This window comes from Aspergillus vadensis (genome assembly GCF_003184925.1).
Source record: "Aspergillus vadensis CBS 113365 unplaced genomic scaffold BO88scaffold_24, whole genome shotgun sequence".
In the NCBI taxonomy this organism is placed as follows: domain Eukaryota; kingdom Fungi; phylum Ascomycota; class Eurotiomycetes; order Eurotiales; family Aspergillaceae; genus Aspergillus; species Aspergillus vadensis.
In genome coordinates, this window is record NW_020292062.1 from 622,288 (window position 1) to 634,712 (window position 12,425).

Consider the following 12,425-nt stretch of genomic DNA (forward strand, 5'->3'; position numbering starts at 1 on the left):
AGAGAAAGAGAAAATTGGACGCTGACGGCTGACCGGTTGGCCTTGTTTGCACAGGCTCGATGGGCACCTGACCCTGTTTGCCTTCTCCAGTACTGTAGTAATAAGTAATAATAGTCCTCCTACTATACTATTAGTAAGACTGCCTTCTCTCGTCAAGCTTCAACTTGCCAGCTATTCCTCGACGCAACACAATCTAATCTACTATCTCCTCTACCCCAAACCATCCAAATTAAATCTTCAAGTGCATTGCAGGCTAACCTAGAGGGAATGAGAAAGGAGGTTATAATTGCACTCTAGCTACCAGCTACGCAATGAGACCGATAGAGCGAATATCTTCAAGTCAGAAAAACACAAGATGAATGCCCCTCCTGTCCAGGTAGCCCCCTCCACACCTCCGAGCGGCTGATTTTTTACACTAAAGTTCACTTCAGGCGAGCTTCCAACACCACCATGGGCACTCCGGGTGCCTTGTATACGTTGGCCAGTTGCAGCCCCGCTAGATCGAAGAGGTGCGCAAAATCCTTCACCGTCCGCTCTCTCCCACCAAACGTCATCATGGTCAAGTCCATATACGCGTTGGTTGCGGTCGCGCCCACTTCGGGGATGATCGTCTCCGTAATGAGGATTCGCGACCGTTCCCGATCCATCGCGACCGCCAGGTGTGCGAGGACCTGATGAACCTCCTCATCAGGCCAGTCATGCAGCACGCGACGCACAAAGTACACGAGGGCGCCTGATACATATGATCAATGTGTCAGTTAGACCGATAGATGGGGCTGTGGGAATGGTGGGGACTGCTTACCCTGCACAGGTTGTGGGTTGAAGAAATCATGCGCCATCGGCTCGATTCCGTGAGCCTCCATCTCCGGACCATTATCAGTAATGACACTCTCGCGATCCTGCAGGATATACCGCCCGGGGACTCCTGCCAAGCTCTCTTTGAGCTGGCGCAGGATATGCCCGCGACCACCGCCAACATCCACGATGGTGGCGGTGTCTGGCTGTGCAAGTGGCCCCAGCGTAGACTTGAAGGGATATAGACCAATCTCCGCCAGCAGAGAATCCTCCGCTACCATGGCATCATTCAGCCGGGTTGCACGGGCGGGGCTCTGTGAAATGTGCTCAAACATAGTCTGTCCGTCGCAGCCATGCACGAAAGTGAAGGGATTGCGGCGCAGTTCGATGCGATGCTGCCAGCCCTGCTGCACGAAATATTCATGACCCCGCAGCATCGCGGGTGAGTACTCGTCGACCCTGGCCAGCAGGTGGCTCTAGTCAGCCCTCGGACATGTTCCAAGGCCCAGAGAAGGGGGTTGCCGCCGCACTTACATTAGACTGAAAACCGCCCGCATCTGGGGTGCCAGCAGGATCTCTGACTCGGCTGTGTGGGCATACAATTCCTCCCCTGTCTCGCGAAAGGGTCCCAATGGAGTCAGAGCGCGCATATGGCGTACTGGAACCAGATAAGTTCAGTTATGCAACGACAGGGAATCCCCCGGCAGCGCCGACCGGGGGGTATCCAGGAACCCAAGGATGGCCTACCGATAAGTTCTTTATCGACCCCGGTTGTGGCGGCGATTTCTGAGGCCGAGATGCTCTGTCCGCCGGTCGGGATGGCATCCAACACCCCGGCTTCCAACAGGGTCCGGATTGCGCCTATTCGGACCATCTAGCATAGCGTGCCATAGCGTATCGTTAGCCTACATGGTGTATTCCAGATTGACCGATGGTGGCTGGGGTTAACCTGGAGCGTACATGTTCAAAGTTGGCAAAGACGAGGTCGGCCGGGCCCCGAATAGCATTGACCAAGTGGGTGGCCCGAGCCATCAACTGGTAGCGAGCATCCTGACTATTCGGGGTGGTCGCTTGACTGCGATACTGGTCGACCGCGGCCGTGACCTCGGCCAGACATTGCTGAATCTGCTCAAGGTTGGGGTCAACTTGCGCCATTGGTAAGAAGTATAGACAAGGGTATGTGACTGGGGTCCCTGGTAGTAAGTATGGAACCACTCCGTTGGGAATGACCAGGGCGACCTACCTATTATACTTGTCACACTTGGTTCCAGCATCAGGGGGGACATTGGGATGTTGCCAGGTTGATTGGCGGGAAGCGAGTGGATAGGCAACGCGACCTGCAGCGATAGCGCCAGACGGCGTCCAGGCAGCGCCGGTGCGCCACAAGCCGATACGTCCAGCTTCCTCAGCCAAGTCGGGGAAACAGCCGACAGGAATACGAGGTAACCCTCCAATAGGTGCGACAAAATCCGGATTCAAGGTAGAGACGAAGGATCATGGTTGGTGGACGGGCCTCCGTACTTTGCTGTGGATGGACCAGGCCAGGGCCTGTGCTCGCCTCAAGTACATTCCGTGCGACCACTGTTCTCCCCCGTCAGCCCGGATTGCAGCTCGACTAGACTATATTCACAACCCACTCACTCACTTCCTCCGCCGATCATCCGTTCACCCCCTCACATTCCAACCTCAGCTCAATTTCCCCTCCTTGTCCGGCTCCACCAGATTATGTACGGCCGTCGAACCAGTCAGCCTGGCTTTGTGATATCTCCTGGCAGGTTCTTGGGGCAAACCCCAGGGTCTTCGAACCTGTCATGTTCCGCCCAGAATTCCATCCACCCCTGCATCTGACAGATGCAACAGATGCGCATCCGGGATCACTGACCATGCCCCTGACAGGGATAATCGGACCACTATATTCCAGAATAGCCTCGTTGTCACACGATCCAGGTACACAGGAAGCTTTCTCCCAGATCCTTTCCATCCAGACAAGGAAGTTTGATGGCCAGTGGCGTCTCCTCAATGGGATAGTTACGGCAATTTTCTGTTCCCCGGAGATCGCAAACTATACGATGCAGGTGTGAATGGTCTCTCGGTAGTCGCTCCGGCCTGCATACGAACGAGTCCATTCCTCCGCGCTCGAGCCAGGGCAAGTTGGAGAGCACCATGAACAAGAAGGATAAGTAGCGAAGCGACGGCCGGAGTCCTTTGCAACTTTCGCTTTTGATCAAGACCAGCTCTCTCACGGACGCGCAAAGACAAGCCTCTCCCACCATGCCGTCGGTCGACCTCAACCAGATCCCCGCCTCCCCGCCTCCCGATGGCGTGACGCCCAACTTTGTGAATCCACCGAACCAGAACTACCAGATCTATTCTATCAATATCGCCCTCTGCCTTACAGGCACCGCCGTCTTGATCCTCCGCTTGTACACCCGTGGTAAGCTCCAAAAAACCATCGGAGTTGATGATTGTGAGTGCCCATCCCTGGCATATCATGAGGACACCCTACTAATGGGCTCGCAGGGTTCTGTATCTGGGCGCAGGTATGTGCGTGGTTGTTTGCCATCTTGTGCATGCTCAGTACGTATCAAGACTAAGATGTACGGTAATGGCGTTACTAATATGCGCAGACATCAGGAACGGATATGGGGTCCACATTTGGGACTTATACCTCAGTAAGATCAAGCCTTTCAAGCAGGTACGTACCACAGGCGCCTCCCACACATAGCGGGCCGCCACTTATAATTGCAGTATGATCTTGCGGCAGAGGACATCTTCGTTGTCGGAATCTGGCTGGTTAAAACGTCCATCTTGTTGTTCTACCTGCGCTTGAGTCCCGAAAAGCGGTTCCGGCAAATGACATACGGCATCATGGTCTTTGTTGCCCTTTACAATATCATCAGTTTGCTGGTTTTTACCCTCGGCTGTATACCAGTGCAGGCTAGTTGGGATGTGACCCTAATGCCGACAGCCAAATGTGTTGACCAACTCTCCTTTGTCTACGCCAATGCGGCTTTCAACCTGTTCTCCGATCTTATCACCTTGGCACTACCCATTCGACTCTGCTGGTCTCTTCAGACTACTCTTAAGCAGCGAGTGCTATTGATGATAGTGCTGATGATGGGTTCCTTGTAAGTGTCTCACGTTTGGCCATCACTATCCCGTGTCTAGCTAATCTGTTGCTCTCGCGAAAAGCGCGTGTGTGATTGCAATCATCCGGATTGTGACCATGATGCCATTTGTCTCCAGTATGGATCTTACCTGGTACAAAGTGACCTTAGCCAAGTGGGCGTAAGTATTCATACCTTCTCGAGACTTATTAGTGCACTCAGCTGACACGCAAACTCAGCATGGTGGAGATCAACGTGGGTATCATCTGTTCGTGCCTGCCGGTGATGCGGCCTCTACTTATCCGGTTCTTCCCCACTGTTTTTGGCAGCCACGCCAGCAGTGGAGTCAGGCCCATCCGCCCTGCCGATGCCAAGGACACTTTCGGTGCGGCGCGCAAGAAGGTTATTCGCAACTGGGACTACCTCAGTACGATCAAAGGAACCAACGCGGGTGAGAGTACCCAGGATGTTGAGAGTCTCCACGAGGAGACTAAGCAAGAGAATGGCAATTCCGAGCCGGCTATCATGATGGCGACCGAGTATTCGGTGACCTGCAAGCGGCGGTCGGAATAAACGATCAATTACAATGGTTTTTCGTCTTGAAACTGTTGAAATGGTTGTGAGGTGAAGGCGTCAATAACGGATCCGGATTGCAAAGACCCGTGTCGAGCAGGCTTGCTTGAATAGGGATCTTATCAAAGGGGCGGCTGTATCTGCTATCCAGCGTGATTATCTTAAGGGCCAAACCCGGCTCACTACTATATACACTCTAATAATCAAACAGTAGTAATTAATATTTATTTGTAAAGAATGGCTGTCTGTGACACTGAATTGACTGAAACAGGAGAATTGCTACAGGTGGTGTTCAGTGGCTGTTAGAACACACCGCTCTCACAGCCAACAGAAACATCAGCAGGCCAAGAAAGTTTCCTGAACGGTTTTGTGGCACCAGAAACCAGTAAATAAACATTAGTCTACATCTTCCGCGTCTGATCGTATCGGAGATTGAAAAGTGTAAAGTTTACCGTCAATTCCAAGCGAAGTCGCAACCGAACAACTGGAAGCTACTAATGATATTCAAACAATATATATCTTCAGACGCCACAGAGAATTTATATGTCTTACTTAACAGAAGAATCCGGGGTGAAATCGAATCCCCGAAAAGGGTTGAGAGATTCTTTGACTGTCAGAGCGCCTGTTATTCTGAACGATCAATTCCGAAACACATTCCTCGGGCAAGAGGAGCCTGAATGTCCAAAGCTTGCAGCAATTTAATCATCAATGCATGGGTATGACTCACAATATATTTCCCGAAAGATACTACGTTCTTGAGAATTTTATCCAGTGGGCACATGTATGCAGAGATCTCTGTAGCCTTTTGGAAGGGCAAAGGGACCTAGATTGGATGACCAAGAGGAAGAAAAAGCCTGGCCAAGTCCTATCAAACCATTGAGTTGAAATGAAGGACTGTGATTTACAACTCGTGTAAGTTATATGGGATATGCAGAACTTAAAATGGCAAATCTCGACGCCAATCAGGGTCTGCGGCGTCAGTAAATGTATCCGACCGCTGATCATCCAAATGGTCAGCCTGCTACCGCAAATCTGACAGATATTAGGATCTGACCAGTCAGCATAGAGTGTCCCAACAGCAGCACCGACGCGTCAAATTACTCTTCAGGTCTGTTTTAGTAAGCAAAGAAGCAAATCGCGACTCACAGAGTTCAACCTGATGTACTATTCATGCAACGAAAAGCACTCACGGGTGTAGGTAGCAAGTGGAATCAGTTTAAGTGAGTTGTAGGAGGTCACCGACACGACCAAAGCCGTTTGAATTTTGGGTGCGCAGTGCCGGACCAGACGTCCTGGCTTTTGTGCGTTGAATACGCAGTCATGAGGGTACTATATCCATTTGTTAGCTCCGATCAATTCTCTTCATGCGTTCGTCAACTCAACGCTTACAAACATGATGCAGCTCCTGCCATAGGGCGTGGGGATGTGAGTAGATGACTTCTTTCTTTCCTTCCCTCTTTCGTTCGGTTCGATGATAAATTTTTGAATGTTGTTTTCGTCTTCAGGTGAACCAAACCGCTTGTTTGCACACCGACAGGCTTTTCGCCTGCTTCGAACGTGGTCAGGATGTTCGAAAGAGTGTCAGGCTCCCGGCAGTTTGTGAGATTGGGTTAGGAGTAAATGCAAGACTACAATGGAACATGTATACCGGGAAGATGATTGCAGTGGGAAGCTTCATGGTCAGGCAGTACTATATGTAAAGAGCCGATCCATTGGGCCTTTACTGATCTGCGGGCCTGGAAATCCGTTCGTTCGATATCCGGATGTCTGCTGTCGACCCTGTTGACTATGGAAAGTACAAAGAATCGACAAGCTCGATTGAGAATAGAGCTGCCATCAACACCCAGCATTACATCTATCGGAAATCAATGTTGGGCCCTAGCATAAACGTAACAAGGCCGACCCCAAGGCCGAACGGTGCTGACGTTAAGTGGTGATTCATGAATATTCGACAGCTCCCTGTCATTGGCTGTCCGATGGCAATCAAGATAGAAACTCAAAGGGAACTGGCATATTTCATAAGGCATTTAAATGTTTTCGACATATATCCGTACGATGTATGACATAACTTTAAGTTCATGGTGGTTTGCGGTGTGGACAACAGGAAGGGCGGTGACCACGTGGCCAGAGGCCACCTCATTGAATTGTTTTTGTCTACCAAAGCTCTAATTAGTTCAGTATAACGCCCCTTATCCAGAACCGGAAATCAATTATATCATGAAGTTGAAGCCTGGAACCATCAAGAGGGATGGGTGTAGAGATCAGGAGTGCCAGAAGTGAGGTGACAAACCGGCCACCAGCATCCACCGTTAAACTACCTCCCCCATCATTGAGTGTCCCAACGGCCATTATACCAGAATTACTCGAGAGGTAGAGTAAAAGCGAGGTTATAGCGGTGTGCCCGCCAACGAAGCAACGTGCTTAATGCTTCTGTCAGATGCGAGACACAAGGCACAGCGTGGTGCTATTAGCAGCAGCTGCGTGGTGTACAACATGTGATATGATAGATCCGTCGGGCTGTATGATAAGACGTGAAGATATGCCCCGGTTTCAGCATGCAATGGGAGCTCCTCACGGTCAGAACTGGGTATAAGGTCGAGTTCGTATCCATCTCCAGAAGGTTACGACTCCACGAGATCTTCACCTGGATACGGCGCATTATACCAGCACACCCAAGGAGGGGTTTTGAGTGGTGACTTGACATTGTGAGCTGACTGGACTCAATCCTTCAAGGTTATATTCTGAGCCCCCCGCATGGAACCCACAATGGAGGCCAAAGGAGAAATCGGGGGCATTTTCCCAAATCTGAACGATGGTGTAGAGGCAGAATGCACAGTCATGGTACAAGATATTCTCCCTTTGCCAGTTACGGACATTGCACGGTTCTGCCGTGACACCGAGATTGCAATCTCGCTGTTGCTTAGGACTGTCTGGCTGATCGTCATGCGGCCATTTCTGGAAAATGACCGTATATGCATTGGTTATCGGGACTATTGCGATAGCCCTCCACACCTAGCCTCCGGCCCGGAAAGAGTCATCCAGTCAGATATACTACCTGATGCCCCAGTGATGGAGCTTCTTAAATCAAATCTCGGTACAGAGTTAGGGAATCTCTGTGATGAGTGCCCACCAGCTCATAACACCGCCACTGCCCTGATTCGAGAGATCTCCGGATCAGGATTACTGAGAGAGGTGAGTCATGAGATACGGCCACATTGCAGCAGATCGGGAAGGCTTGGACGCTAATGGACAACCATAGGCCGAGAAGTGGAACTATAACGTTGCATTGGTCGGTGAGGTAGACGAGGTGTCAGTCTTGAAGAGACTATCGCTAGTCCACAAAAGTTCGACTCTCTCAACATGCCTCGCCGAAAACATCTCGTCTACAGTCTTGCAGACCATTGGGGAAATCTTGACCGACAGTAATAGACGCATCATGGACATCACCCTGTTCAGCGCAACGAACCACGACCTTGTTCTACAGTGGAACCGCAAGCATAGCCGGGGTCCAGCGACAGCTTTGATTGAGCTGGTCCACCAACACGCGTGCGAGCGTCCTCATCACCCAGCCATTTGTGCGCGGGATGGAGTGCTCTAATACTCAGAGTTTGATTCTCTAACAACGCGGTGGGCCAGCCACCTTCAAGACCTGGAGGGTATTGGGCCACAACGAATGGTCCCTGTGATGATCACCAGCCCTCAGTGGATGACTGTGGCAGAAATATTTACTATCATGAAGGCCGGTGGCACTTTTGTGCCCCTTGATCCCACCCGGCCCACCAACCGACTGGAAGACATCATCAGACAGATAAACGCTACAGTCGCGATAGCGTCTCCGGACGTTGCACCAATATTGTCAAGTCTCGTTGGCGTGGTTGTTACCGTATCCCCGACAACGACATCGAGGCTACCGTCCGGCAGGTCAGATGCCCGGTGGCCAGACATCACCCCCGACACCATGGCTTATGTGTTATTCACATCCGGTAGTATTGGAAGGCCCAAAGGTTGCGTTGTGTGCCATGGGGCTTTGGGAAACGCGGAATACCTGTCACGGGCGCTGGGAATTACAGCCGAGAGTAGGGTATTGCAATTTGCCTCATACGGCTTTGCGGTGTCCTTGCTGGAAGTACACTGTTCCTTGGCCGTCGGTGCTACAATCTGCATCCCGTCGAGGGAGGACTGCTTGAACGGACTCAATAGCGCGATGGACTCGATGCGGGTCAGTTGGGCGGTGCTTACTCCCTGGGCAGCACTATCTGTCGCCACACCCCTCCGTTGGTCGGTGGACCCGAGTTTCCATGCACCTCGATATCCATGGTAGGATCAATGTGAATCAGTTGAGAACCGCTTGTCTTGCAATGATGCAAAAGCACAGTATCATACGCACTGTCTTTACCAGTCTTAAGGACAAATCAGTCCAAGTTGTCTTGAAGGAACCCAATGTTCCGTTCACCTACAGCTCGCTTAGCCGTGAATTTCATGATGAGGTTCTTCCCAGGACTACGCCTGTCCCCACCAAATTGCCTGCAGAGTTCGGACTTGTTTTTCGGTCACAGACAGACCACTCATTTACTGTACGCCTGCTTCATGCTCAATACGTTGGGGCTTCGCTCCCTCTCCTGTTCGCCGATTTGGAGACAGGCTACAGTGGTCAGCTGCTCTCGCCAATCATAGCAGTTTCCTTTGCAGACTACGTATATGGCCGTGCACAGCTTCGCTCGGCAGATTCGCTCACATTCTGGAAGGACTATATACGAGGAGCTTCTCTGACCACTCTATCGAATCCAACGCTTGCAGGATTGGACAACGCTGCAGAGGTAACAGCAATTGTGGCTGGTGAAATTCCCACGCCGCCACCTGGGATCACCCTTGCGATGCTTGTCAAGGCATCATTCGCTTTTACCTTGGCAGAGATGGCCAATACCGAAGATATAACATTCCTGCTGGGGCTAAACACCCGTGGCCTACCCATCAAAGGAGTGGAGGGGATTGTTGGACCATGTATACACCGCTGTCCCATTCAAGTGCAACTGCGGCAGACTTGGACAGTCAGTGATCTTTGCCAGAGTGTATATGACAATTATACTACCATTTCCCGACACTGCCATCTCGAACTTCCCGACATCATCGATAACTGTACTGACTGGCCGAGTGGTAGTGACTTTCCCCGCGGATTGAATCATGTCTCTACAAGCGGTAGCTTCTCCTTCTCATTGAAGGACACACATACATTGCACTCTCCAATTGATGCACAGGTCCATACGACCAACCGGCTGGCTGTATGTCCGTTCATTCGCCGGCGACCGGACCTGGAGAATACAGGTACTGACTTCGAGCAACGTGATAAACAATGAGAGGGCTTCCCTGTTCGCTTCAATGCTTCTGAGAACAGGACAACGATTCGCGCAGTATCCGGAAGCACCTTTATCTTCTCCTCTTCTACGCTAAGCGTATTTGAGGCTTTCGAGATAGCTGTATGGTGAGGCAGTGGATGTTATGTTGGTTTTAGGGATCGAAGTTTCTGGATGTCAAGGCAAAACCTAGTCATTGAGCTAGTAATTTCAACATAATGATCAACGTCGACGAGGTTCTTCGCGGCCAAGGCACGTTATAATCTGGTACGTGCAAAGTAACAAGTACTAAAAAGTTTATTACAGATAGTATGTTGTTGTCGTGGTGTTATCACGAGCGCCCCGTAGAATTTATACGGATTTGGGGGGGTTTCCGAACTGCGTCTATTACACACATGATACAATTGCATTAAAGCATGACTGTATATTATCCGTATAGTCGGTAGATATTAGGTACAGTATTCGCGACCGTAACATGTCATAAAGTCCCATCATCCATCGTCATCATTTGGCCGTATAGACACAGGATTATTATTTTCCCGGAGACTGCGTGGGAAAGTGGCCATTCCTCCCTCTATACATTGTTCCATCATTCATTATGCACCATCCACTCAAATAGCATCGACATTATCGTAGAAAATATCATGAAGTAAATCCCTTAGTTGCACACCAACTTGTAGCTGACATATTCGGCGTCGCCCTGGAGGCATTGTCCCAGGGTGACGTTGTGCTGACCGGCGGAGCAATCGTCTTCGGTGAAGATTTGCACTGTATGCAGAGTTAGCAGGGAGCGCGAAAATATATAATTTTAGCAAAGGAGAGAAGCTTACCACCACAGCCGGCGACATTGTATTCGAAGCTAACAGACTCGATGGTTTGGTTGCCGGGGAAGGTTTTGCATTGGTTGAGAGCCGATCGGTAAATGCCCAGTTCGCCCATGTTTTCATCGTAGCAGCCGGGTTCGCCGAACAGGCGAAGTTGAGCGAGACGAGTGTCGCCAGTAGGGAGGGCCAAGGTTGAGATGACCATGGCCATCAGAGCGGAGAGGAGCAGAGTGAATTGCATTTTGGCTGTTGAAATAGGATTGGAGATGTGGATTATTTTCTCAATGTTGTAGGATGGTATGAGTCGTAAATATTGTGAGCTTATATGAATTTTTAGGTTTAGAAGAGTAGAGGTTGTTGATAATAGAGAGCAATGTAGCAGGTACATGCCCTCTTTTTATAGACAACCGACTGTCAGTCAGCGTGAATGGCCAGTTATCGGTCTCCCCGCAACAACCACTACCGGCTACTAGTTCTAGCCTAGACTTTCGTCAATTGGGGATTTCGCGCATCCGCGGGGGCAAAGATCGGCGCCTTGCCTCGGCGATCCCTGCCATTCAAGACCAAAAGTGATGCCGTCCGTCAGCCGAGTTGGACCCTCCCATGATGCCATTGCAACCTTAACAGCGGCGAATTCTCTCACCGTCTTTCCAAGCTTTGCCTTTTGTCTCCTTTGCCCTTTGGGGTTCTTAGAAGATGCATTTACTAGTATGATTGTCTCTGTTATTCACTTCATTCACTCTTCTTCTTTTTGCCTCAGTTCCCGCCTTGAGTGAGAGTCCACTGCCGGCCCAGGTTACAATCAATCGATCGAAGGCGGGGGCTAGGCGCCGCTGAGGCTGGGAGCTTTGGGGGCTGAACGGGGGGCTGGGTACAGAGACGGCTCACTGCATGCATGTCTCGGATGCGCCACGTCCATCATTTGGGGTTTTCCAGGCCGGGTGGGGATGGCGATCATGGAGCCACAGTGGGATGGAGTGGCCCTGGTGAATCCTGTTCATCCTTCGCGGCAGGTGGACGAGCCGGATCACCGGATCAAATCGGATAATTGAGGACAGGGCAATTTATCGGCAATAAAAGCCTCCTGGCTTCTTTATTGGGAACACGAGAGAAGTTGTTGTATTGTTATGAATATTGCTCGAATGCGACCGCAGTGAAGTGTTGGAAAGGCTGTCCGACTGATGTTTCTATTCCAAGCGGCAGTCAGTCAGGATGTGCTGGCTGGTGCAGCTGAACACCGCATCACATCTGTCACCATTCATTGCCGATGCACTCAGCAACCTGTCAATACCCAGTGGGATGCACTGTGCTAAGAATAGCTGGAATGCAGGATATCGATAAGAATAGAACAGTGTGGCAGGGCTGAGGGGCACGATGCAGGCGAAGATTATCACTGGGGTGATGATGTGGATAATATGTTGGACCCTCACAACGCCAGAGAACTCACACCAAGCAGTCAGCAGTGCAACCTCAACAACATGATTCTCAATCCATCCCATCACATCACGTCGCAGGTATTCGGTAGAAGATGGGGATGGACACGGAGCAAACCGCGTCACACCGACAACGCCAAGGCAGTGGCCAGTTTACAATCGCCACACTATACCAGGACAACCATGTCGCCTCGGAATGACCTGGATGAAAATCCCTCCCAGCCAGCTTCATTTATCGAAATGGGTTGTGCAAATATCTCCTAGGGATCCAGAGGTTGGTCGATGGACTAGCGGAGAGGCGATATTCGCAACTCTCGTCAACCATCCAATATAACATCACAG

At 50.8% G+C, this 12,425-nt stretch overlaps 4 protein-coding genes across 4 annotated transcripts; 2 read left to right on the forward strand and 2 right to left on the reverse strand.

Moving 5' to 3' along the window:
• Positions 1–361: 361 nt before the first annotated feature.
• Positions 362–1,950, reverse strand: BO88DRAFT_446181 (O-methyltransferase; the record flags this gene model as incomplete). The annotated part of the gene is made up of 5 exons (XM_025710268.1): positions 362–733; positions 803–1,254; positions 1,330–1,453; positions 1,543–1,669; positions 1,756–1,950. The coding sequence occupies 5 exons, from the start codon at positions 1,948–1,950 to the stop codon at positions 423–425; spliced, it is 1,209 nt and encodes a 402-aa protein (XP_025559569.1). The 3' UTR covers positions 362–422.
• Positions 1,951–3,066: 1,116 nt separating this feature from the next.
• Positions 3,067–4,475, forward strand: BO88DRAFT_348227 (putative integral membrane protein (Pth11); the record flags this gene model as incomplete). The annotated part of the gene is made up of 6 exons (XM_025703411.1): positions 3,067–3,262; positions 3,316–3,372; positions 3,423–3,490; positions 3,544–3,923; positions 3,988–4,083; positions 4,142–4,475. 6 exons carry the CDS (start codon positions 3,067–3,069, stop codon positions 4,473–4,475), a joined length of 1,131 nt encoding a protein of 376 aa, XP_025559570.1.
• Positions 4,476–7,241: 2,766 nt separating this feature from the next.
• On the forward strand, positions 7,242–9,829 carry BO88DRAFT_470967 (acetyl-CoA synthetase-like protein; the record flags this gene model as incomplete). Its single annotated transcript, XM_025711682.1, has 4 exons — positions 7,242–7,667; positions 7,735–8,021; positions 8,112–8,694; positions 8,726–9,829. 4 exons carry the CDS (start codon positions 7,242–7,244, stop codon positions 9,827–9,829), a joined length of 2,400 nt encoding a protein of 799 aa, XP_025559571.1.
• Positions 9,830–10,484: 655 nt separating this feature from the next.
• BO88DRAFT_490571 (uncharacterized protein) lies at positions 10,485–10,891 on the reverse strand (the record flags this gene model as incomplete). The annotated part of the gene is made up of 2 exons (XM_025712792.1): positions 10,485–10,594; positions 10,657–10,891. 2 exons carry the CDS (start codon positions 10,889–10,891, stop codon positions 10,485–10,487), a joined length of 345 nt encoding a protein of 114 aa, XP_025559572.1.
• Between the last annotated feature and the right edge of the window lie 1,534 nt (positions 10,892–12,425).